At 41.1% G+C, this 27,427-nt stretch overlaps 1 protein-coding gene across 1 annotated transcript in view; it reads left to right on the top strand.

The window, feature by feature from the left end:
- LOC126455728 (phospholipid-transporting ATPase ABCA3) overlaps positions 1-27,427 on the top strand; it is a 526,358-nt gene that overhangs the window by 72,686 nt on the left and 426,245 nt on the right. Inside the window, exons 8-9 of the mRNA XM_050091496.1 lie at positions 11,035-11,189; positions 26,567-26,722. Coding sequence (XP_049947453.1) covers positions 11,035-11,189; positions 26,567-26,722 — 311 coding nt within the window. The remainder of the gene's footprint in view (positions 1-11,034; positions 11,190-26,566; positions 26,723-27,427) is intronic.

Below are 27,427 nucleotides of genomic sequence, written 5' to 3'. Positions count from 1 at the left end.
GCAGACCTTCCACAGAAAAGATTTTTGCTAGCGCCTGGATTACAACCTCTGAAGTGGTTGAGGAGCAACGAACCACATATGGAAATCGGGAATAAGCATTAATGACAATGAGCCAAAAGCCATTGGGAAACGTTCCCATGCCTGGGTTGCAGGCGGCCATGAAGAGAACGCTGACCTGGGAGACGCCTGTTGGCTCGCACACTGGGAACAGGCTGCCACCAAGTGCTCAATTTCTCTGTCAATACCGGGCCAGTACACATGTCTGCGAGCCAAGGTTTTAGTACGGGAAACACCCCAGTGCCCCTCATATAATAACGTGAGGACTTCCCTTCATAAACTTGCAGGAACAACCATGCGAGGAGCTGTATCATCGGTAGGCAGAAGGAGAACTCCGTCCAAGACCGAGAGGCGGTCTCGTATAACAAAATAATTACGAAGAGGGTCCGAGGCCTGGCCTGGAGGTCGGGATGACCACCCCTGCTGAATGAGGCAAACTACTTGCCAGAGAACTGGGTCAGCTGCCGTTTCCCTGGCGACTCTAGAACTAGTGATCGGGAAGCCATCAACCGCTTGGCGGGACGCCACATCCAAATGAAAACACATAATCTCCTCTCGATCGAACTGAGGATCCGGGCCCACAGGAAGACGGGAAAGAGTGTCTGCATTGGCATGCTGTCCGGTAGGGCAAAAATGAATGTCATGATGGTACTTAGAGAGGAACAAGGCCCAGCGCTGTAGTCTGTGGGCCGCCCTATCCGGAACCTGAGAGGCGGGGCCAAATAACGATATTTACGGCTTATGGTCAGTGATTAACTGAAACTTCGTGCCATACAAGAAAGGGTGAAACTTGGTAACAGTGTAGACAATAGCCAAAGCCTCTTTTTCCACCTGAGAGTAATGGGCCTGTGCGGGACTAAGAGTTTTAGACACAAACGCCAGTGGCTGCTCGGAACCACCTGCATTGTGATGGGCCAGGACCGCCCCCACCCCATACTGCGAAGCATCTGTAGCCAGGACCAATGGCTTATGGGGGTCAAAAGTAGCCAAACATGGCGCTGACGTGAGGAGGCCTTTCAATGAGGTGAACGCTCGCTCGCACGCAGGCGACCAATCAAAAGGAACACCCTTGCGCAGAAGGCAGTACAGGGGGCGGGCGATGGTGGAAGTCCTGGGAATGAACCGGTGGTAATAAGCAATCTTGCCTAAAAAAGCTTGTAACTCCTTCAGCGAAGCGGGCCGCGGAAGGTCGACGATACCTTGGACCAAACTTCCTAGGAGCTGGACGCCGTGCCGAGAGATTGTGTAGCCCACATACTCAATGGACGGTTGGAAGAAGTTTGACTTACGCAGGTTGCAACGCAAGCCCACGGACCTGAATTTGAGAAAGAGGGTGCGAAGGTTGTGCAAGTGTTCCTTCGTGCTGCGGCCCATGACAATTATGTCGTCCAGGTAATTAATACAATGAGGGATTGTCGACGTGACATGCTCAAGATAATACTGGAAGATCACCGGGGCACTGGATATTCCGAAGGCCAACCACTGGTATTGGTAAAGGCCAAACGGGGTGTTGACAACCGCCAGCCGTTTGGAGTCCTCATCAAGAGGTATCTGATGATAAGCCTCCAAAAGATCGATTTTCGAAAAATATTGGCCTCCCGCTACGGCGGAGAACAATTCATCAGCACGAGGCAAAGGATAGGTGTCCACCACCAATTGGGAATTAATGGTGGCTTTGAAATCGCCACAAAGACGTAATTTTCCCGAGGGTTTCCTGACAATAATGAGGGGCGAAGCCCACTCACTAGAAGAAATGGGAAGAATGACCAATAGGGCTGTCAGCCGGTCTAGCTCTTCCTTTACCTGAGGGCGGAGAGCCAAGGGGATCTGTCTCGCACGTAGAAAACGCGGGCGAGCCGACGTCTTCAACATTAAGTGACCTTCAAAGTCTGAAACACGCCCCAGGCCCTCCTCAAAGGCATCCGGAAAGCCAGAGATCAAAGATTCTAATGATTGATAGGGAACGTCTTCGGAGGCCAACTGTATGGTGTCAGTGATAGAAAACCTGAAAGCTTGAAAGGCATCCAAGCCAAAAAGGTTAGCGGAGCTCGCATCACTGACAACAATAAAAGTAATAGGCCGAGTGACTGATTTGTAAGTCACATCGGTAGTGAATTGACCCAGTAGGGGAATGAACTGTTTACCATAACCGCGTAGACGCTGGTAAACTGGCGCCAACTGGGGGGACCCAAGGTCGGAATAAGTTTGTGCATTCAACAAAGAAACTGTCACGCCTGTATCTACTTGCAGTTGTAATTGGCGCGACCGAACCGACACCTCGATAAAGAGTTTGTGGGCCGATGCGTCGGGAGCCTGGCCCGATGAAACTTCCTGAATGTCAACGTCCATGTCCTCTGTACCTGCTTCGTTCGATTCTTTTGAGGCTGAGCGGCAAACTTTAGCAATGTGTCCTTTTTTATTACATTTGTGACAAACGGTCCAATGCTGGGGGCACTCCGATCGATCGTGATGTATATAGCACGACGCACTGGATAGCAACAGGGGCCAGCGGCCAGAACTCTTTTTATGCACTGTGCAGGAGCGGCCGTAACCGCCGGATTGTACCGCTCGCACGTCGTCCACCCCGGACACAGTGGACGCGGCCACGCCGCCCTGAACCGCCGCGACATCGCACCACGCTTCCAGCTGTTGACCTGCAGCGTGAGAGACTTCATATGATTGAGCAATGGACAGGACTTCCTCAAGGGAAGGGTCTTCTAACTGCAGGGCCTGTTGCCGGACCTCCCTATCAGGGGCCGAACGAACAATGACGTTGCATACCATAACGTGGGCATACGACTCTCATGACTGCTCCGTGACAAAATGACACTTGCAACTAAGACCGTGCAGGGTAGCGGCCCATGCCCGGTAAGACTGATGGGGCTGCTTCTTGCATTGATAGAACTCGACCTTAGCCGCCACAACATGCGTGCAGCGGCGATAACATGAAGACAGTAATGAACACAATGCACCAAAAGACAAGGACGAGGGTTCCTGCAATGGCGCTAGTTGCCGCAAAATTTGATACAGTGAGGGAGATATCCAAGACAAGAAAAGAGCACGACATACCTCCGCATCGACAACATGAAACACCTGGAATTGCTGCCGAAGGCGATGTTCATATGCGTCCCAATCCTCCGCCGTCTCGTCATACGGGGGAAAGGGTGGAGGGAATGGCGCTGGAGCAGACTGCGTGGAGAGCAACGCCGGAAGCACTTGTTTCATGATGGCCATGAGCTTCGTCTGCCACTCAACCAAAACCCGCACTAAATCCTCCATGCCGCGGATAAGCTGCGAAACCGGAACAATGACGCAACACGCGAAAGAACGACCCTACTCATCGCCAATTGTATAGTAACACTGTTCACGTTTACGTCGCACTTCACTTAGCGTAGACCGGGACTGTGTCCTATGCATGCCCGATGTTAACTGACTGGGCACGGCCCATGCTGCCTGAGTGGTTGTTGTTGTTGTTACGCCGGCAGAGGTCGTGTCCGAATTCTTGCGTGCCCTCTGGTGGACGGGACTCTACTTGCGGCAACTACCATCCGTGACGCGCCGTGCCGATGTGCGCCTCCCACGATCTTTCTGGTGGCTACTGCAGATCCATAGATATAGATGTAATAAATGTTGACCTAGGAATATCTGATCACAATGCACTCATCCTTAAATTTCCCATAGCCCCTGTGACCAAAAATAGTTTATACCAAATGTACAAAAGAACCTTCTCCACAAATAATTGCAGTCACTTCATAAATACATTGACTAACCAATCATGGGCAGAAGTACTGTTACAAACTAGCACAAACACTGCATATAATGTTTTTTCTTCCCTGTTTATGTTGAATTTTGAAATGTGTTTTCCTAAGAAACTTGTCAAAACAAACACATATGGGCATACACATACTAACTCATGGATCACAACAGGTATTAGAAATTCCTCCAGGACCATGAAAATGCTTAACTATAGACTGAAAAGTTGGACTGACGCCAAGTTTAAAGAATATGCAAAAAAAAATAAAAATATATATATATATATATATATATAGAAAAGTAATTACAAAAGCAAAATTACTAAGTAATGATAAATTAATAAGAAAATCAGGCAATAAATCAAAAACTATATGGGAAATTGTGAAAAGGAAACAGGTAAGGGCCTCAAGGATCAGGAAATAGTACTCAAAAATAGTGAAAATATTGAATTAAAAGATGAAACTCTGGCAAATTACATTAATAATTACTTTTTAAGTATACCAGTGTCATTAAGTAAAAACTTTACTAAACATGAGAAATTAACAGCCCCAAAAGTAGACAGTAGTATGTTGTGAACTCCCACAAATGATAATGAAATATTAAAGGTGATAAAGAGTCTAAAATCAAAAATGTCTGCAGGTGTGGATGAAGTGCCTGTGTCAATAATAAAAAAAAAAAGTTGCCTAACAAATTATAAAGCCCCTGGTACATATTGCCAATTTGTCTTTCAGCGAAGGTGTGTTTCCTGAGAGGTTGAAAATCTCTAAGGTTAGACCTCTGTTTAAAAAAGGAGATCCATACAAGGTAGAAAATTATAGACCAATATCCCTTCTCCAATCATTTTCAAAAATTCTAGAGAAATTAATGAAAACCAGACTCATAAATTACTTAGATGCTCACAAACTTCTAAACTGCAATCAACATGGCTTTCGCTCAGGCCACAGCACAGAATCAGCTATCCATGCCTATACCAAAGAGATTGTCAGGAGTCTCGACACTGAAAAATGTGTAGTAGGAATTAACATAGATTTATCTAAAGCTTTTGATACAGTAAATCACAAAATTCTGTTAAACAAGATGGAGGCAATAGGTGTAAGGGGAGTTGTGAAGCAGTGGTTTCAATCTTACCTTCAAGATAGAACTCAGGTGGTAGAAATCATCGCAGAATATAAAAATCAGAAAATCAAGTGGTTCTCAGATGGAAAGAAATTGGAAATAGGTGTCCCACAGGGCAGTGTTCTTGGTCTCTTATTATTCTTGCTTTATATAAATGACATTAAAAAATCCTAATATTTCTACCAAAATAATGGTGTTCGCAGATGACACTAACATAATTATAAGTGATGATAAAAAATCATTAACCACCACACTGATATAGTCCTGAAATATATTCAACATTGGTTTAATGATAATGAGTTAACACTTAATCTAAGTAAAACAAATTATATACAGTATGGCAAAGGAACTCAAGATATGGACCTCCAGTTAAAACTAATGTATAAGAAGATAGAGAGTGCACAGTCCACAAAGTTTTTGGGCATGCACATTGATCAAAACTTAAGCTGGAAAGACCATCTCAAGTACTTATCCCACAGGCTCAATTCGGCATGTTTTGCATTGAGGATATTATCTAGAGTATGCAGCACAGACTGTAGTAGACTAGTGTATCTTGCTTACTTTCAGTCCATCGTGTCTTACCGGCATAGTGTTCTGGGGTAAAACTAAATCAAGCTTAACAGATATCTTCAAATTTCAGAAAAGAGCTATACGAATCATAACACATAACTCTCCAAGAACTCGTTGTAGGCCCCTTTTCAAAGAACTGCAAATACTCACAATACCATCACTGTATATTTTTAAAAGCATTCTGTGTACAAGAGCACATATGAAAAATCTACGTACAAATGAGGACTGCCATAATTATAATACTAGAACTCGTAAGAATTTGTATGTAGAAAAGGTAAGGACAACACAAACCCAAAAGCATGTAAGTTATTTTGGAATAAAACTTTACAATGCTCTGCCAGTGTACATGAAGGAAATAATAGATGAAGTAAAATTTAAGACTGAGCTTAAAAATTACCTTTTAAGCAAAACTTTCTATGACGTAGATGAGTACTTTGGTTGTGTGTAAATTTATTGCCAAAAATTTTAATTTATATGTCTAAATTTGTACTTTTAAAAATGCCTTGAAAGTGATATTCCATTATTATGTCTGTAGTACTTGTACTAGTATGATAACTTTGTTGTGACAATTTCTACATCATGTAAATGATTTACAGGAAGATAATAAAATGAAATGAAATGAAATGAAGCTTTTCTGGCTAGAAACTCACATCTTTAGCAGTGTTTTTATTATACCTATCTACAACTCAACATCTCCTCTATATGGTGGTAGTAATCTACACTTTACAACAATCTTATGAAAAGATGCTAAGTCTCAGAAAGACACAAAAAAAAAGACTGTCAGAGTGTGAGCTTTGGCCAACAAGTCCTTTGTGAATCTGCTTCTGTGTTGTGTGTGTGTGTGTGTGTGTGTGTGTGTGTGTGTGTGTGTGTGTATGTATGTGTGTGTGTGTGTGTGTGTGATCTGTTTCCGACGAAGGCCTTGTTGGACATAAGCACACATTCTGACAGTCTTTTGTTGTACCTATCTGCGATTCAGCATCTGTGTTATATGGTGAGCAGCAGCTATCATTTTCATAATATTGCAATGAAACCACCAATTTTTGACAGAATAATTTAAATGGATAGATAAAAAGCTACTCACCAAGTGGCGACAGAACATGCAATAAAAGAAGGTTGTAATTGGGCAAACTTTCAGAGCCAGTGGCTCCTTCTTCAGGCAGAAGGGTTGAAGGAAAAGGAAGAGTGGTGAGGGAAAGGTACTTGTGAGGTCTGGGAAAAGGGCCAGATTTCAGGAAAATCACGCAGAACCATGGCTCAGAGGGATGAGAAGGGAAGACTGATTATTGGGACTGCATCGGATGGGATTTGAAAACATGAGTGTGTAAAGGTGGAATACAGGGTAATATGCAAGACAGGGATTACTGCTTAAACATCATGCATGAGTTAATAAGAGTGAAAACCTAAGAGCAGTGCACATAACAGAAGTGGGAGGAGGGTGGTGAAAAATAGACAGGTAAGACTATGAAAGATGAAGAAAACTAAAATGGACTGAAGAAAAGAGTAGTTACAGTGAAGAAATGCTGAGATGGAAGAAATTAATGTAAATTAAGGCCAAATGAGTGGCAAGAAACAAGGACGTGTTGTAGTGCTAGTTCCAACCTGTGCAGTTCTCAGAAATTGGTATCTGGGGAAGAATCCATATGGTGCGTGTGGTGAAACAGGTGCAGAGGTTATGATTGTCATGTTGTAGAGCATGCTCTGCAACAGGAAATTGTGTGTTGCCAGTGTACACCCTCTGCATATGCCCATTCATCCTAATTGATAATTTGATGGTAGTCATGCCAATGTAAAGAGCCGAACAGTCTTTACATAACAGCTGGTATATGACGTGTCATTTCACAGGTGACTCTCTTTTGCATAGTATGGGTTTTTCCAGTTACAGAGCTTGCTATAGGTGGTGGTAGAAGGTTGTGTTGAGAAAGTCTTGCAGTGGCGACGGTCACATAGGTAGGCGCCATAGGGTAGGAAGATGGGTGCAGAAGGCGCATAGCATCTGACAAGAACATTGCAGAAACTGGGAGGGCAACTAAAAGCCATTCTAGGTGTGGTGGGCAAAATTCCAGACAGAATGGATCTCATTTCAGGGCATGATTTTAGGAAGTCATGGCCATGTCCAAGCAGCTGATTAAAACATTCCAGATCAGGATAATACTGACTCACGATTGGTGCACTCCGAAGTTGTTTTTTGGAGGGATCAGCAGTACCAGGATTGGATGAAATGGCCTGGGAAGTTTGGTTTTGAGCTAGGCTGGTGGGTAAATAAGTGCAGTGAAGACAGGTGGGAATGGTGGTGTATTTCTGAAGAGACCTGCATCTGAACAAATATGTTTGCCTCGAAAGCCAACGCTGTATGGGAGGGAACATTTGAGAAAGGACGGCAACTGTCAAAATGTAAGGTCACAGATATTCGGGATATGACCCTACTATGCACCAGCCTCTTTTACAGTTTCAAATACAAAAATCTCTTGCTCTTGCCCGACTAATCTGTGACCTATATGCCTCAGTTTCCACTCCACCAGACTTCTCTCCGGCAGTTATCTGCAGTTATCTGCCCCTCATGTTTTCTGGGACGGATTCATCTCCCAAGCCAACTTCAGACTGCAACAAGCCAGAATTCGCCTCAAAAAGCTATCCTGCCTTCTCCTAAACTACTTCAACAGTAATGTTTCCTTTCCTGTCCCTCTGCAGCTCCCTAAACAATCACACCATCAACCACACCATCAACCACCATTCTTCTCCTACAAACTGAGCTCAGCCAACCTCCATAACATCCCACAGTCTTCACCACTGCCTCCTAAACCAAGAATAACCCTTGTAATTACAAGAACTAGTCATAACAGTACAGTGTTCATAATCTCTCATCTAAAGCATTCTCCCCTCCTGAATTATCTGTATTATCCAAGGGTCTCATTTTTAGCCCTGAACCTGTGTTTGATCCTTTGCTGAGGGACCTACTTTCCTTCACGCATAATATCAATTGGGAATATCACTTCACAACCCAATCCAAAAACCTTTCCAACAGCAAACCTGACATTGAACCCTGCCTTGAAAAGTTCAGACCATGATCCGAGCTTGATCCACCACCACTACCTCAAAATCAACCCTTACAAGCCTTCCAAGAATTCCTTACATCCAGCATTGCTTCAAAACCCTTCCTCAGGTCCCTACAACATAATCCTGATCTGTCCTCTACACAACTCCAGGTTCTACATCCCCTAAAAGCTGATGACTCCATCAGTATCCTCCCAGCAGGCAAAGGATCTACCACTGTAGTACTTGACTGAAAGGAGTACATACGTTAGTGAAGGTCAACGCCAGTTGTCTGACAGCTCTACATGCAGTGTCTGCCATCAAGATCCCATCCCTGTGATTCAAACTGACCTGCAGTCCCTCCTTAAAACCCCAGGCCCCTCACAAGAACTAACACTTCAATCCATAGAACTTCTCACACTACCCAAACCATGCACCTCCACCTTTTACCTTCCTCCTAAGATCCACAAACCCAATCATTCTGGGTGTCCTATAGTTGCTGGTTTCAAAGCACCCATCGAATGTTTGTCTGCCTTAGTTCATCCATACCTGCAACCCATAGTACAAAACTTCCCTCCTACATCAAAGATATCAACCATTTATTAGATTGTCTGAAATTCGTGCCCGTCCCACTCCCACCACACACCTTGCTTTTCACCATTGATGCCACCTCCCTCTATACCAACTTCCCCCATGTACATGGTCTGTCTGCTGCTGAACATTTCCTCAGTCAGCGCCCACCTGATGCCAAACCTATGACATCCTTCCTGCTCACCTTAATCAACTTTATACTTACCAACAACTACTTCATCTTTGAGGGCATACATACAAACAGATCAGGGGTACGGCCATGGGAACCAGGATGGCTCCTTCCTATGCCAACCTTTTCATGGGTCACTTGGAGGGAGCTTTCCTGGGATCCATAAGTCTTCAGCCCCTTGTTTGTTTTAGATACATTGATGGCATTTTTACCATATGGTGAGGCTGACCTGTTAAAATTCCTGGAATCTCTAAATATCTACTCACAATTAAATTTCACATGGTCCTATTCTGAATCCCATGCCACTTTCCATGATGTTGATCTTGTCCTCACTGAAGGCCAGCTACACACTTTCGTCCACATTAAACCTACCAACAAACAACAGTACTTACATTTTGACAGTTGCCGTCCTTTCTCAAATGTTCCCTCCCATACAGCCTTGGCATCCGAGGCAAACATATTTGTTCGGATGCAGGGTCTTTTCAGCAATACAGCACCATTCCCACCTCAGCCTTCACTGCACTTATTTACACCACCAACCTAGTTCAAAAGCAAACTTCCCGGGCCATCACATCCAATCCTGGTACTGCTAATCCCTCCAAAAAACAACTTCGGAGCTCACCACTGGTGACTCAGTATTATCCTGGTCTTGAATGTTTTAATCAGTTACTTGGACATGGCCATGACTTCCTAAAATCATGCCCTGAAATGAGATTCATTCTGTTTGGAATTTTGCTTTTAGCCACCCTCCAAAACTCTGCAACATTCCTGTCAGACCCTATGCCCCTTCTGCACCCATCTTTGTACCCTATGGCTCCTACACACGCACCATCTGGATTCTTCCCCAGATACCAATTTCTGATAACTCCACAGGTTGGTACTAGCAGTACAACATGTCCTTGTTTCTTGCCACTCATTGGGCCCTAATTTACATTAATTTCTTCCATCTCAGCATTTCTTCTTTGTAACTACTCTTTTCTTCACTCTGTTTTAGTTTTCTTCATCTTTCATTGTCTTACCTGCCTATTTTTCACTGCCCTCCTCCCACATCTGTGATGTGCATTGCACTAAGCTTTTCACTCTTATTAATTCATGCAACATGTTTAAGCAGTAATCCTCATCTTGCATATTACCTTGCCTTCCATCTTTAAGCCCTCAGGTTTTCAAATCCTGTCTGATGCAATCCCCAACAATCAGTCTTTCTTTCTCATCTCTGTTTTTCATTGTGAATAAATTGTGTCTTTATTCACACAATAAAATTATCAGCCACCAATTGCCTAGAATCTTTTTACGAAAACCTCGAGGACATTAGCATTTGGGTTTGGTAGATGTTAAGGTAACCACTGGCAGTCATCAGTAATGTAAGGTGAGAATTATAATAGTTTCACAGTTATCTGGTTTGTTTGTTGAAGTCTATGTGAATACTGAATACTACCAGACTATGTACCACACATTAAAAAATTTTTGGTGTAAATATTAGAATTTGATGGAGGTAACAACTGAGATAGAAGATGAACGTCTTGTTTACGTGTACTGAAATCAGTGTAATGAATGTTATTTTCAGAGATTTTTCTATGTACTGACATATTTGTGTTGGTGATAAGTAATTCTGACTGTCCACAAAGTTAGTATGAAGTCAGCTCAGTTGTCAAGTTTCTTAAAATGTTGAAATACCTTCTAGACAAATTTTGCCTTTTCAGTATTCACACAACCATCAAAGTATTACCCATCTCTATTGTTTCTAGGTATGTTAACACCTTCTGGTGGCACAGCATCTGTAAATGGATACGATATAAGAAGAAACATGGAAGCTGTCAGAGACAGCCTTGGCTTGTGTCCTCAGCATAATGTTCTATTTGATGAGCTCACTGTAAAGGAACACTTGCACTTCTTTGCGAAGGTAGGGGTATTAGTGCACGATCTTTAATTTAAATGTTGTACTGATAAGTATGGTAATCTCAGATGCTATTTAACAACATAAGGGAAACGATACATTGGTACTCACCGTAAAGGTGACATGCTGAGTTGCAGACGGGCACAACAGAAACAGTGTAATGATTTAACTTATGGCCCAAGCCTTCTTCACACACACACACACACACACACACACACACACACACAAGCATATACTCATACAGACAAGCAAGAAAACTTCACACACATGATCACCATCTGCAGGCTGCTGGAGATGACAGTCATGTGTGAGGTGTGCTTGATTGTATGAATGACTGTGTGTGTTTTCTTGGCCTTGGCTCTGAGCCAAATCACTGTAGTCTTTCCATTGTGCCTGTCTGCAAATCAGTGAGTAATCTTTAGGCTGAGTAGCAGTCTATTCTATTCCTTGCATTTAGTGTTGATATTCCCACCTGGAGTTTACATTGTCAGATGTTATTTTCATTATACAGGATGTATATGCCCTGGGACAACCAGGAACTCGGGGAAAAAACCTGGAAATATTTCATCTGGGAGAAAACTGGGAAGAACATGGATATTTTTTAGAATTCTGGGAAATTTTCAGTGTTTTGGTTTTCAGTTAAATTTTTGCAATTTTGACTGCTAAGAATGGATACTCTAACAAAGATTATTACTATATCCCACTACTGCATAATTATACTGTAGCAATAAAACATAAATGAGAGAAAAAATAAAGTAAAACCTAAGTTTCAAAGGAAATGCGCGATCACAACATAACACACTGCAAATGCAAGGGTCTGCCAACAGCAAAATGTTTTAAAGGCATTAGGATGAAGACTATGCAATACTTTATAACAATAAACTGCTTGTGATGAGCGTGATGTCACAATTGTTTACATTAGCTTTGTTAGAGCAGTTACCAGTGAGCTCATGCACCTGCACAGTTGAGTCACGTATGGACAGTACATTCTCCCGCGTCTGGCTACTTGAAGTGTGGCTGTTGGCTGTATTGGTAAGCAGCCAGATGCTACCCGGAAAAATTTTTTCTGGCACGCAGTGTTTACACTTAGTGATTTTGCTGTTTCCTCTTCATTTAAAGCTCTCACGTCAAATGAAAACAAAACAGATTTCTGTAGCCGGGAGCCATCAATTGAATTAAATACATTCACATGATCATGTTTCCGTTTTGTGGTTTCAATTTATTTCTGGGTTTATGACAGCCAGTAATTAACTGCCTTGCAGAACGAAGTTACTTTTGTTGGTTTGTTAAAGAGATTTGGCTGTAATTAATGTTTTCCACTGAGGCAGTCAATTTATTTGAAACGAAATGTTTCATTCCAGACTGTTGGCTAGTTTCAACTGTTTGCTGGATTTCAAAAATTCAAATGGCTCTGAGCACTATGAGACTTAACATCTGAGGTCATCAGTCCCCTATAACTCAAAACTACTTAAGCCTAACTAACCTACGGACATCACACACATCCGTGCCCGAGGCAGGATTCGAACCTGCGACTGTAGCGCTCACGCGGTTCCAGACTGAAGTGCCTAGAACCGCTCGGCCACAATGACCGGCACATATGGCATTATCCCATAATAAAGGTGGCAGTGTAGCCACACTATGTGTTACCGCTCCATTTGACCGTCAGCTACTGACCGCTGAGCATTGAAGTATGCGCACATGCAGGAAAGGTGACAAGCACAATAATGCCTGTACGTCTTTGTGAGAAAGGCGTTGTCATCGAATTGTCTGCCTTTAAAATATGGTGTTGCATAAAATGTGTAAAAATAAAAGAACTATGAACATTGGCAAGAATAATAGACAGACTTGCATAGTTTATTATGTCTGTCGATCAACACAAGAATACCGTGTTGGGTAACTGGGAAAACTGCTGTGCATTTATTTATCTTTCCTATTCTAACTCAGAAAATACAATCTTCTTGTGCTGCCATGAAAAATAAAATTTGAAACGTAGAAGAAACTTCGTGAGAAAAATGTACTCCTAATGATGCTCAGACGATTTTTATATTACACATAAAATGTTTTGCAATATGTGTGAGTACCGGGAAAAATCGTGGCACATACAGGAGTATTTCTGTCTCCCTTTTGAACCCAGAGAATTCGTTCATCCTGTGATGGCATGCCATCTGTAGTCAAAATTATTTATTTGGATTGCAGGGAAAATATTCGCACGTGTGAAATTTTTGCATGCCAGTTTTTTAAGTGACCTAAGCAAACGTCTATATGTAGAGCATCTTTTTGGCACATAGCTGAAAGAATCATATTTCAGAAAATATAAAAAGAGCCTGACATACATGAAAAATCGTTATTAAAAGAACCAAAGGCACTTTCTGTTTCTAGACACCTCACGTACAACAAATAATTTATAGTTGTTGATATTGTGTCTATTGTACATAGTTATTGCTATAGATAATATAAAACAAGTTTTTACATGCTGTTTGTTGGGACTAATTTTCGAGAAAGCAAGAACAATTACTTTTCCAAAAATGAAGACAGCAGTCCAACTAGCATAAACACAAATGAAATTTTACATATTTTGATGGATAATTCAATAAGAAAATTGACGAGTGTAATCACTGAAGACAAGCTTTAAACAAAGTCCACAACGAAATTGCGTAAGAAACTAAAATCTTTTTATAATTACTTTACCAGCCAGGCAAACCTAGACAGGCTTATGATTTACAATATATGTTTAAATGCTTACCGCAGCATTGCAGTGCTGTCACAGGTATCCCAAAACATCTTCATCCTCACTGTCTGATAAAGACGAATCCAAATTAAGAAGATTAATTATGAAAGGCTCCAGCACCGAGTCTCTGTTGATTTCCTTTTTAAAATCTTCTTCCTGGAGTGTTTCTGAATGTCTGATGCAGTTTGCCCATGCAGATATGTTTACATTGTCCACTGCTTCAAGTGTGAGTCTTTCCACGTCAGCAATTCGGAAGGTGCTGTTTCTTTCTGAGATATGTTCCTTAACTTGCGCCCATACCAGCTCAATAGGATTGTAATGGCAGTGATATGGTCGTAACCTGATTACTCGGTGACCATGCTGTTTTGCCAGTTCATCTATCTCGTAAGTGAAGTATTTAGGCTTGTATCCATTTACGAGAATGAGTAACTCTGCCCTGGTCGGTGATGCTGTGTGAGGAATATCATTAGACAAAAACCGTGAAGTAATTTCATCCTTCCTGGTATTTGAAGTAGGAGCCTTATTCACTTGTACAGAGTGCACACTTGCATTGTCCATGATAATAACAGAATTCTCTGCCATGTACGGAAGTAGCTGTTGCACAAACCACCGCTTGAAGACAGCATAGGTCATTTCAGAATGATAGTCATCTGATTCCTTTGTCTTCGATGCTTTAAATATTCATTTACTCTCTGGTACGAAGCCTGTCTCTGCAGAACCACCGTGAAGAACAATAAGGCGTCTCTATTTTCCCACAGGAAACTTCAGGCCACCAACAGCGTCACTTGTCTTCCAGCACATTGGTCTTGAATGGTTCTGGTGAACGTATGTTTCATCGAGATAATAAATACGTGATTTTCTGGCCCATTTTATCTGGTGCATTTCTCTCAAGAACTCAGTTCTTGCTGCTACAGTGTCACTTCTCTCTAAGAGCAGTTTTCTTCCGTCATTGTTCTTTCTATATTTAAATCCCATCTCCCTTAATATTCTGAGCATGGTAGATTTGCTGCCGTTGAAACTTTTGGCTTCTTTCATGTAGGAACATAATTTATCTGCTGTAGGATATTCACCTTGGCTATACATGTCGAATATTTTGCGCCGTAACACATTCTTGCTGAAATCATTCAGCTCACTTACGAATTTCTTTCGATTTCGGCAGTTACCAGGTGACTTAAAAATAGGTGATTCGTTCTCTTCAGTAGATGCTTTGGCTTCACTGGCGATCCGTTGTACAGTTCTCAAACCGATACCACACACCTCAGCCATTCGTTCTTGGCACTTGTCAACACTGGGCGATGCTTTTTTGTCAGCGGTGGCTGCCACTTCCAGCTCCCATCTAAAGAACTGATACAAGCGAAATATTATTTCTCTCGCCTGCCTGTGTAATACTGGATGAGATTTGCTGTTGCCACTTATATTATCACAATGCCTTGCAATACTTCTGAAAGAGCACTACACACAATGCTAAAACCAGTTGTAAACTTGCTCTGCACAGTTGTTGTTGTTGTTGTGGTCTTCAGTCCTGAGACTGGTTTGATGCAGCTCTCCATGCTACTCTATCCCGTACAAGCTTCATCATCTCCCAGTACCTACTGCAACCTACATCCTTCTGAATCTGCTTAGGGTATTCATCTCTTGGTCTCCCTCTACGATTTTTACCCTCCACACTGCCCTCCAATACTAAATTGGTGATCCCTTGATGCCTCAGAATATGTCCTACCAACTGATCCCTTCTTCTAGTCAAGTTATGCCACAAACTTTTATTCTCCCCAATCCTATTCAATACCTCCTCTTTAGTTATATAATCTACCCATCTAATCTTCAGCATTCTTCTGTAGCACCACATTTCAAAAGCTTCTATCCTCTTCTTGTCCAAACTAGTTATCATCCATGTTTCACTTCCATTCATGGCTACACTCCATACAAATACTTTCAGAAACGACTTCCTGACACTTAAATCTATACAAATGTTACCAAATGTTAACAAATTTCTCTTCTTCAGAAACGCTTTCCTTGTCCAGAACGGCATTAAATCGGGCACTCGCTACGGCTGACTGACTCGACTCCTATTGGTCGACTAATGTGACTTCCGTGCTACTGCGCATCCAGTCCTCACCCACCAAGTTACATGACACCTGCTCTAACATCCCGAAAACCACACTTAAAAGTTTAATATCAGGTTGGGGCCTACTTCATAGTGAATTGAATCTGTACTTCAAGCAGAATTACCTATTTTAGTAAGATTTATGAAACTCCGATGTCTTGGAGTATCATCTGATGTCCTGTTTCTTTTGTGATGTAATGTGAGATCTCTTAATGCTTAATATGAACAAAGATGCAGGCTTCCTACGTCACTGTAGCAGTAATGGCTATTTTCTGGTGGTCGAGGCAATTGCTGAAACGAACCTATTTGTAATAGCTTGTGGGAAAATATTGTGAATGATGGTTTTAAAAATCATCACTTTCAATGTAAATTTCCTTTTACACAAGATGAATTACGTCACATATGAGAATGTGCGATGAATTTCTTAAATCGCAGTGTTTGACTCTGACTTAACCCTTTGAGGACCAGCCACTCAGATGAATTTTGAGCCCAGAAGACTAGACATTTTTGTCATTATTAAAAAAAAAAAAAAAAAAAAAAAAGAAGAAGACCAATTTATACATGTAACCTTAACTTTTCTGGTGGCTTATTGATATTTGAGACCAGTATTACATGTGAAAGCATAGCTTTTCTTGTAGCCACACTTGTATATTAATTTAAACCTTTTAACTTTTCCTATTTGTGTGTTTGTGCTACTTAACAGTGATGTTGCTATCGACTGACTACATCACGTGCTGCTTTTGTTGTTTGGCGAGATCATGTTACATGAGCGATGATCGACTTGCAAAAGCACATCGCAATCTCGATTTCAAATTTTCAACACTTCAGGAACTAACATGCTGTGTTTGGTGGAATTTGATACTTTTGTAATACAGAAATATGCAGTGTACTTGTTGCTGCACATCAGATATCTCTCCAATTTTTTCTTTTTCCTCCCTCCACTGGTGGTTTGTTACTAATGTACCGGGAAGTTCAAACCAGTGCATAAAATCGTAACCATTCAGTTCATTAGTATTTTGAGGATGGGTTACAATAGTTGTTAGTGTGGTTTCACTGAGACAACATTGATATGATGTGTATCAGCTGGAAAGGAAAATGGTATATGTTTTTAACTGATCTGGTTTGCCTTACATCCAGTGATGATGGTCTACAAATGATTTTGCTACAGAACCTAATGACTGTCAGTCCTCATCTCATGAAAGCAGTTAGAAATATCTGTTTACAAATAATACAAGAAAATAGAGATGTACATACATAAAAAATTATGCAAGTCTACATTTGTAGATTTAACATTTATTGTATAAATGTGCCTGTATATTATATTATTTATGGTACAAGTTATATAATTTGAAGTAACGCTTGTAAGAGTGCATTCCTACATGATGTTTCCTGAATCCTGTTACGAGGGAGAGCATTCGGAGATGTGAGCAGCAACCACAGCTGGCCACTTCTGTAACGTATTCTTATAATGGATCTATTCACACTGATAATTACAGGAATTACTTCTGTGTTACTATATCTGACTATGCATTTTCGGGGAGAAAGGTAGCAGCTTTGAAATGCGTAATTGCCCCTCCCCTCTGCACCACGCCTCCTACGATGCTCAGCTGCTGCTTTGTACTCAGCATTTGTGTAACTTAGCTGTTTTGTAGACCACTATAGCCATCTTTGTTGTGAAAAACTTAAAAAACCTGTGTAATGTGATCATTAGTATTAAATGAAATTTGCATCCCTGAGCCCATTATTCTGTTAAATTATGGGAGGAGCATTTAAGAAGGTATTCTTTCCTTTGTTTCTGAATATATGAGTATTTTCAGTTCCATGTCTGATACCAGCAGCTTATTATATACTTTGGCATCAAAATATAAAACTCCATTTTGAATCTTAGACATTTTTACTTACGGTATTACTGTGTGAATTTCACCGTCCTTTTTAAATTCATTTTTCTCTAGAATTCTTCCTGTCATTAGGGATCTGTGTTTAGAGATTTCTGTATTTCAACTTCTGAGGCCAGGTGCCGTTTCCAGTGGCACAATTACCAGCTTGTTTAAGAGAGGGGACTCATAAACTCTGTTTGTGAACCACATTTTCTACAAGGCAGTTTCAGTCCAGCCCGGCATTTGCCTCAACACGTGAAGAAAACAAATTTGAAAACCACACTGAATCTGGTTGATATACCATACTGATGCTTCTTAATCCAATGTGCTGATTCAATCCAGCTCCTCGATTCATGAGCCAGCCCACTTTGTGTCAAGCAATACGAGCAGATGTCTAAATTTATTCTTATTTTTAACAAAAAATACCATCAGGGAGATTACATATTGGCATGTAAGTCTAAGAATCTCAAAGTCAAATGGCTCTGAGCACTATGGGACTTAACATCTGTGGTCATCAGTCCCCTAGAGCTTAGAACTACTTAAACCTAACTAACCTAAGGATATCACACACATCCATGCCCGAGGCAGGATTCGAACCTGCGACCGTAGCAATCGCGTGGTTCCGGACTGAGCGCCTAGAACCGCTAGACCACCGCGGCCGGCAATCTCAAAGTCCCTCAGGAGGCTTCTACAACTTTACGCAATGTTTGTTCTGCACATTTCTGTAGAATAAATACATTTTTTGCTGTATCTGATTACCCACAAACATTATTCTGTAGAATGCTTTTGAGGGATAGTTTACAGAGTGTGCTAAGAATCCCGTCTGGAGGATAACATAATGAGAATGATTTCTAAATGGAAAGCAGTCACAACTGAGGTTTTTGATTAACTTAACCACAAGCTTTTTCCACCTCCGTTATCCAGCTGGATATTAGAAATTTCACATAGGGAGTTTCATTTATTATGTGCCCATTGATTGTTATTTCATGTACCTGCAAGTATGATACACACACACACACACACACACACACACACACACACACACACACATGCGCACAAATTCACCCGTGTGCACGTGTGGCTACATTGTAGCTGTGTACTACTTTGCAAGGGCACAGCTGCTCAACCGAGTAGAGGGGTTGTGTCAAGTGAGGAGGAAGGAGTCTGGGGATGGATGGACGGAAAAGTAGCCTACAGGAGAGAGTCAGCAAGGGAATAAAGGGAATGCGATAGGAATGGGACATCGGTGAGACTGTCTCAATACATATGGGTGGTTTTGTATGGCACTGAGTGTGTTAGTTCTGTTGGTCGATTTTGGAATAACTGTGCTGGGAGTCAGCCCAACAGCTAACAGAAAGAGTATGAATTGGCATGAAATTTAGCTAATTACTACTTGGAGTACTGGAATTAAAGCATGAATTCTTGTTGAAACTATATTTGTTACCATGAACAGTCTTCCTCAATGAAGTCACTATTAAGTTACACTGATGTTACCTCTAATGTTCTGTGGTTGCCATTAAAACTTTAAATATTTAAATATGTCTGCTTGTGTCTGTCTACGTGTGGATGGATATGTGTGTGTGTGCGAGTATACACCTGTCCTTTTTTCCCCTAAGGCAAGTTTATCCGCTCCCGGGATTGGAATGACTCCTTACCCTCTCCCTTAAAACCCACATCCTTTCGTCTTTCCCTCTCCTTTCCTCTTTCCTGATGAAGCAACCGGTGGTTGCGAAAGCTTGAAGTTTTGTGTGTGTGTTGGCGTGTTTTTTTTATTGTGTCTATCTACCAGCACTTTCCCATTTGAAAATATATCTAAAATCAAAGATGATGTAACTTACCAAATGAAAGCGTTGGTATGTTGATAGAGACACTAACAAACACAAACACACACACAAAATTCAAGCTTTTGCAACCCATGGTTGCTTCATCAGGAAAGAGGGAAGGAGAGGGAAAGAGGGAAGGATGTGGATTTTAAGGGAGAGGGTAAGGAGTCATTCCAATCCCGGAAGCGGAAAGACTTACCTTAGGGGAAAAAAGGGACAGGTATACACTCACACACACACACACACACACACACACATCCATCCGCACATATACAGGCACAAGCAGACATATGTAAAGGCAAAGAGTTTGGGCAGAGATGTCAGTCGAGGTGGAAGTACAGAGGCAAAGATGTTGTTGAATGACAGGTAAGGTATGAGCGGCGGCAACTTGAAATTAGCAGAGGTTGAGGCCTGGCGGGTAATGGGAAGAGAGGATATATTGAAGGGCAAGTTCCCATCTCCGGAGTTCTGATAGGTTGGTGTCAGTGGGAAGTATCCAGATAACCCAGACAGTGTAACACTGTGCCAAGATGTGCTGGCCGTGCAACAAGGCATATTTAGCCACAGGGTGATCCTCATTACCAACAAACACTGTCTGTCTGTGTCCGTACATGCAAATGGACAGTTTGTTGCTGGTCATTCCCACATAGAAAGCTTCACAGTGTAGGCAGGTCAGTTGGTAAATCACGTGAATGCTTTCACACGTGGCTCTGCCTTTGATCGTGATCAATATATATGTTGTTGTGGTCTTCAGTCCTGAGACTGGTTTGATGTAGCTCTCCATGCTACTCTATCCTGTGCAAGCTTCAGTACCTACTGCAACCTACATCCTTCTGAATCTGCTTAGTGTATTCATCTCTTGGTCTCCCTCTACGATTTTTACCCTCCACGCTGCCCTCCAATGCTAAATTTGTGATCCCTTGATGCCTCAGAACATGTCCTACCAACCAGTCCCTTCTTCTTGTCGAGTTCTGCCATGAACTCCTCTTCTCCCCAATTCTATTCAATACCTCCTCGTTAGTTATGTGATCTACCCATCTAATCTTTGGCATTCTTGTGTAGCACCACATTTCGAAAGCTTCTATTCTCTTCTTGTCCAAACTATTTATCATCCATGTTTCACTTCCATACATGGCTACACTCCATACAAATACTTTCAGAAATGACTTGCTGACACTGAAATCTATACTCGATGTTAACAAATTTCTCTTCTTCAGAAATGCTTTCCTTGTCGTTGCCAGTCTACATTTTATATCCTCTTTACTTCGACCATCATCATTTCTTTTGCTCCCCAAATAGCAAAACTCCTTTACTACTTTAAGTGTCTCATTTCCTAACCTAATTCCCTCAGCATCACCCGACTTAATTCGAATACATTCCATTATCCTCGTTTTGCTTTTGTTGATGTTCATCTGATACCCTCCTTTCAAGACACTGTTCATTCTGTTCAACTGCTCTTCCAAGTCCTTTGCTGTCTCTGACAGAATTACAATGTCATCGTCGAACATCAAAGTTTTTATTTCTTCTCCAAGGATTTTAATACCTACTCCGAACTTTTCTTTTGTTTCCTTTACTGCTTACTCAGTATACAGATTGAATAACATTGGGGAGAGGCTACAAACCTGTCTCACTCCCTTCCCAACCACTGCTTCCCTTTCATGTCCCTCGACTCTTATAACTGCCATCTGGTTTCTGTACAAATTGTAAACAGTCTTTTGCTCCCTGTATTTTACCCCTACCACCTTCAGAATTTGAAAGAGAGTATTCCAGTCAACATTGTCAAAAGCTTTCTCTGAGTCTACAAATGCTAGAAATGTAGGTTTGCCTTCCTTAATTTTTCTTCTAAGATAAGTCGTAGGGTCAGTATTGCCTCACGTGTTCCAATATTTCTACGGAATTCAAACTGATCTTCCCTGAGCTCGGCTTCCTTCAGTTTTTCCATTCGTCTGTAAAGAATTCGTGATAGTATTTTGCAGCTGTGACTTATTAAATTGATAGTTCGGTAATTTTCACATCTGTCAACACCTTCTTTCTTTGGGATTGGAATTATTATATTGTTCTTGAAGTCTGAGGGAATTTTGCCTGTCTCATACATCTTGCTCACCAGGTGGCAGAGTTTTGCCAGGACTGGCTCTCCCAAGGCTGTCAGTAGTTCTAATGGAATGTTGTCTGTTCCCAGGGTCTTGTTTCAACTTAGGTCTTTCAGTGCTTTATCGAACTCTTCACGCAATATCATATCTTCCATTTCATCTTCATCTACCTCCTCTTCCATTTCCATAATATTGTCCTCAAGAACATCACCCCTGTATAGACTGTCTATACACTCCTACCACCTTTCTGCTATCCCTTCTTTGCTTAGAACTGGGTTTCCATCTGTGCTCTTGATATTCATGCAAGTGGTTCTCTTCTCTCCAAAGGTCTCTTTAATTTACCTGTAGGCAGTATCTATCTTACCCCTAGTGAGATAAGCCTCTACATCCTTACATTTGTCCTCTAGCCATCCCTGCTTAGCCATTTTGCACTTCCTGTCAATCTCATTTTTGAGACGTTTGTATTCCTTTTTGCCTGCTTCACTTACTGCATTTTTGTATTTTCTCCTTTCATGAATTAAATTTAGTGTCTCTTCTGTTACCCAAAGATTTCTACTAGCCCTCGTCTTTTTACCTACTTGATCCTCTGCTGTCTTCACTATTTCATTCCTCAAAGCTACCCATTCTTCTTCTACTGTATTTCTTTTCCCCATCCCTGTCAATTGTTCCCTTATGCTGTCCCTGAAACTCTGTACAACCTCTGGTTTAGTCAGTTTATCCAGGTCCCATCTCCTTAAATTCCCACCGTTTTGCAGTTTCTTCAGTTTTAATCTACAGTTCATAACCTATAGATTGTGGTCAGAGTCCACATCTGCCCCTGGAAATGTCTTACAATTTAAAACCTGGTTCCTAAATCTCTGTCTTACCATTATGTAATCCATCTGAAACCTTCTAGTATCTTCAGGGTCATGTAGGTTTACTGTATGATTAAATGATGATGGCATCCTCTTGGGTAAAATATTTCGGAGGTAAAATAGTCCCCCATTTGGATCTCCGGGCGGGGACTACTCAGGAGGACGTCGTTATCAGGAGAAAGAAAACTGGCGTTCTACGGATCGGAGCGTGGAATGTCAGATCCCTTTATCGGGAAGGTAGTTTAGAAAATTTAAAAAGGGAAATGGATGGGTTAAAGTTAGATATAGTGGGAATTAATGAAGTTCAGCTGCAGGATGAACAAGACTTTTGGTCAGGTGAATACAGGGTTATAAATACAAAATCAAATAGGGGTAGTGCAGGAGTAGGTTTAATAATGAATAAAAAAATAGGAGTACATGTAAGCTACTACAAACAGCATAGTGAACGCATTATTGAGGCCAAGATAGACACGAAGCCAACGCCTACTACAGTAGTACAAGTTTATATGCCAACTAGCTCTGCAGATGATGAAGAAATTGATGAAATGTATGATGAGATAAAAGAAATTATTCAGGTAGTGAAGGGAGACGAAAATGTAATTGTCATGGGTGACTGGAATTCGGTAGTAGGAAAAGGAAGAGAAGGAAACCTAGTAGGTGAATATGGATTGGGGCTAAGAAATGAAAGAGGAAGCCGTCTGGTAGAATTTTGCACAGAGCATAACTTAATCATAGCTAACACTTGGTTCAAGAATCATGAATGATGGTTGTATACATGGAAGAACCCTGGAGATACTAGATATATTTTAAGACTTCTTCTGGATTGGAGAAATTACTGCCTCTTCTTACAATTGCAGGCGAAAGTCATCCATAGAAATAAAAAAATATTCTTGTGTCTATTGTAAGTCGTATACTTTTTCCTTTTGCATTTTTATCACACATAGCATTTACAACACTCATTACTGAGACAGGAGTAAAAATTACACGCCCTTCTTCTATGAGATCTAAAATAAGTCAGGGTGTATAAGACCCAGGACAACCGGGAGGTCCAGGAGAAAACCTGGGATTTTTCCATCTGCTAGAAAACCCAGAAAAACCCGGGAATTTTCATTGCTTTAGTTATCAGCTAAATTTTTGTAATTTTGACTGGTAACAACCAATACTCTAACAAAGGATATTACTGTATCCTGCTACTGCTGTAATAAAATGTGAATGAAGGGGGTGGAGGAACCTTAAATTCCAAAGGAAATGTGCCATATACAACAACAAAACACAGTCATACAACCGTCTGTCAATGGTAAAATTTGCGAACGGCTTTAGGGAGACTTTGCAATGCTTCATTACAACAAATTGCCTCCGATCAGCATAACACCACAACTGTTTACATTAGATTCACTTTAGCAACTATGAGCAGACTCATGCACTTATGCAGTTGAGTCACCTATGAGTAGTAAGTTCTCCTGCTTCTGGTTACAGAAATGTGGCTGTAGGCTGTGTAAGCAGCTACCAGAAAAAATTTTACTGGCGCACCTAAGCTGCCAGATTCATACATGCACAGCAGGTCCGAATCTAGGGGAGGGGAGTAGGGGGGTGGGGGAACCAAGGTATCTGACCCAGGTGGCAGTTACCTTGTTTCACAAAACGCCTAGCATCCTGAACATGTTGGTCTATCGATTATTCTTATGATTTTGAAATGCATCCCTGTTGGTTTTTGAACATTTTTGGACACATTCAAAGTTGATTTCTGAGCAAATCATATGTGAAACTATTTCCTAACATAGAGGTTTTTGCTTGTAGTAAACCTAATAGGCATTTGATATTGGTACTTTGTGAATTATATTCTGTTGTGTTATAAATATGACCATTTGTGCTAAAACAACCTCGTTTATTTGGTGTGTATTACAAGTGCTGCGATATTAGAAAGGACTATTTTGTTTCATCTAGCAAACAGTGACAAAATAGATGTAATCAGATCAAGAAACCACACCGGGTAATTTCATGTGAAATCACCCTGTGGCCATTGCCGTTATGTCACAGATTTTTCTGAAGATTTGGTGAAAGAATGTACATAATGAGTTAGGGATAAAATATTTTTTCTGGAATTTTGTGACCAAAATTTGTGAGTCGTGCTTGGGTAGCTCAGTTGGTAGAGCACTTGCCCGCAAAAGGCAAAGATCCGGAGTTCGAGTCTTGGTCCGGCACACAGTTTTAATCTGCCAGGAAGTTTCATATCAGCGCACACTCTGCTGCAGAGTGAAAATCTCATTCTGGAAACATCCCCCATGGCTGTGGCTAAGCCATGTCTCCGCAAGGTTCGCAGGAGAGCTTCTGTAAAGTTTGGAAAGTAGGAGACGAGGTACTGGTGGAAGTAAAGCTGTGAGGACGGGGCGTGAGTCGTGCTTGTGTAGCTCAGTTGGTAGGGCACTTGCCCGCGAAAGGCAAAGATCCCGAGTTCGAGTCTTGGTCCAGCACACAGTTTCAGTCTGCCAGGAAGTTTCATGTACAATGTATTTCTTAAATCACACAGTGGTTGACTCTAATTTAAAAACCAACTATTTGATGATGAACCATTTAGAAGAATTTCAAGCCCAGAAGATCAGACATTGATGTTGTTATTAAAAATTTTGCTGGTGAATTTGTAGATACATTTTAAAGTGTAACATGCACAAAAAAGATAAACTTTATTTGTGAAAGCTAGCTTCTGTTGCAGCTTGTTAATGTTAGAGACCAATATTATATGTGAAAGCATTGCTTTTCTTGTAGCAACACTATGTATATTAATTTAATTTTCCTGTTTGTGTGTTCGGACTATTTAACAGTGATGTTGCTATTGGCTGACCACTCACGCGTCCTACAGTCTGAGTATCCGCTGTGTCTGTCCCGATAGCTGAATGGTCAGTGTGACGGACTGCCGTCTTAAGGGGCCCAGGTTCGATTCCCGTCTGGGGTGGGGATTTTCTCCGCTCAGGGACTGGGTGTTATGTTGTCTTCATCATCATTTCATCCCCATCCAGCACGTAGGTCTTCCAATGTGGCGTCGAATGTAATAAGACCTGCACCAAGATGGCCAGACCTGCCCCGTAAGGGGCCTCCCGGCCAATGACGGCAAACGCTCATTTTCAATATCCACTGTCATCGGCTGGTGAGACCACGTGACATGAGCTATGACTGGCTTACAAAAGCACATTGCAATCTCGATTTAAATGCAGTGGAAAGTAACTTGTGGTGTTTGGTAGAATTCGAATTTATACTTTTGAAATATTAAAATATGCGGCATACTTGTCTTTCCAAAACATGTTTTTTTTTCCTTGGTTTCGTTTCCTAAAGTGCTGGGAAATTCTACGCCTGTGTATAAAACCATAACCATTGAAAGGATTGATAAGTTTTACTGTCACCTAACATGGAAAAAGTGTGTTTTCACCAGGGCTTGTGGCTTTACATGCATTTTGATCATTTACAGAAAAACAAATAGCACAATGCTTAAACATGGGGAAATGTTACTGAAACACAGATTTGGCAATGTGGTGAATGGACATGACATTTACTACATCAGTTTTCAAACTTGCATGTTGGAGCTTTACATTGACATACAAAGAGCATTGAAGTTAGAGATACCTATGCCTTTAGGTGCTGATACAGGCAGGACAATTAATATAGAATGTCATTTACTGGAAGCACCACATTTGCTTCCTTTCTCTTGCATCATAGGACGGAATGTGAAAATAACTGTTGAATTCAGATTTTATGGTCCACTGCAGAGCACTGATAATACAAGCAAATCAGGATACATATTGATATAAATATAAAATGATTGCAGTCCTTAAACAGATTATTTAATTATACAGTATGCCAGTGCAGTCTTTCTAGAAATGTGATGATCATCTGCCCACAACTTTATTTTTTTCAGCTTAAAGGATTGGAAGGGAATGAGCTTAAACAACAGGTTCAAAAATATCTCAAGTTGCTGGACATTGAAGAAAAAGCTAATGCTGCTTCAAAGACATTATCTGGTGGAATGAAGCGTAAACTTTCAGCCGGTGTTGCATTATGTGGGCAGTCAAAGGTAATCTTCATTGTATAATATATGTTAACACTTTGGGTCCTGAGCCATTGCGCGCGGGTGTCTACCATAAAGACTGGCTGATTTTAACGTATTTTAAACTACTACAACTCATGAAAGGTTTCAGTTATAGCAATAAAATTACTTTATGAATATAATAGAGGGAAACGTTACATATGTCTGCTTGTGTCTGTATATGTTAGGGTGGATATGTGTGTGTGTGAGAGTGTATACCTGTACTTTTTTCCCCCTAAGGTAAGTCTTTCCGCTCCCGGGATTGGAATGACTCCTTACCCTCTCCCTTAAAACCCACATCCTTTTGTCTTTCCCTCTCCTTCCCTTTTTCCTGATGAAGCAACCGTGGGTTGTGAAAGCTTGAATTTTGTGTGTGTGTTTGTGTTTGTTTGTGTGTCTATCAACATACCAACGCTTTCGTGTGGTAAGTTACATCATCTTTGTTTTTAGAAATAAAATTACTTTTATTGGAAAACCTAGACTTTCTTGTTTAAAACTATATATAATACCTTTCTCTTGAATTAATACATACTTTTGACAAGCGTTATTATTATAACATTATTTTTGAAAAAAGGAAAAATTGGTCAAAGGTATATTCACTGTATTTTCTAGAAAGAATTTTTTTTTATTTTACACTAAAATTGTAGTGGATACAGTATGTCTTATCTACAGTAACCTCCTGTAACTATTTTA

Source organism: Schistocerca serialis, chromosome 2 (genome assembly GCF_023864345.2).
Source record: "Schistocerca serialis cubense isolate TAMUIC-IGC-003099 chromosome 2, iqSchSeri2.2, whole genome shotgun sequence".
Taxonomy (NCBI): Eukaryota; Metazoa; Arthropoda; class Insecta; order Orthoptera; family Acrididae; genus Schistocerca; species Schistocerca serialis.
Note: the sequence above shows the minus strand (reverse complement) of the source record. Positions and strands in the feature narration are given on the sequence as shown.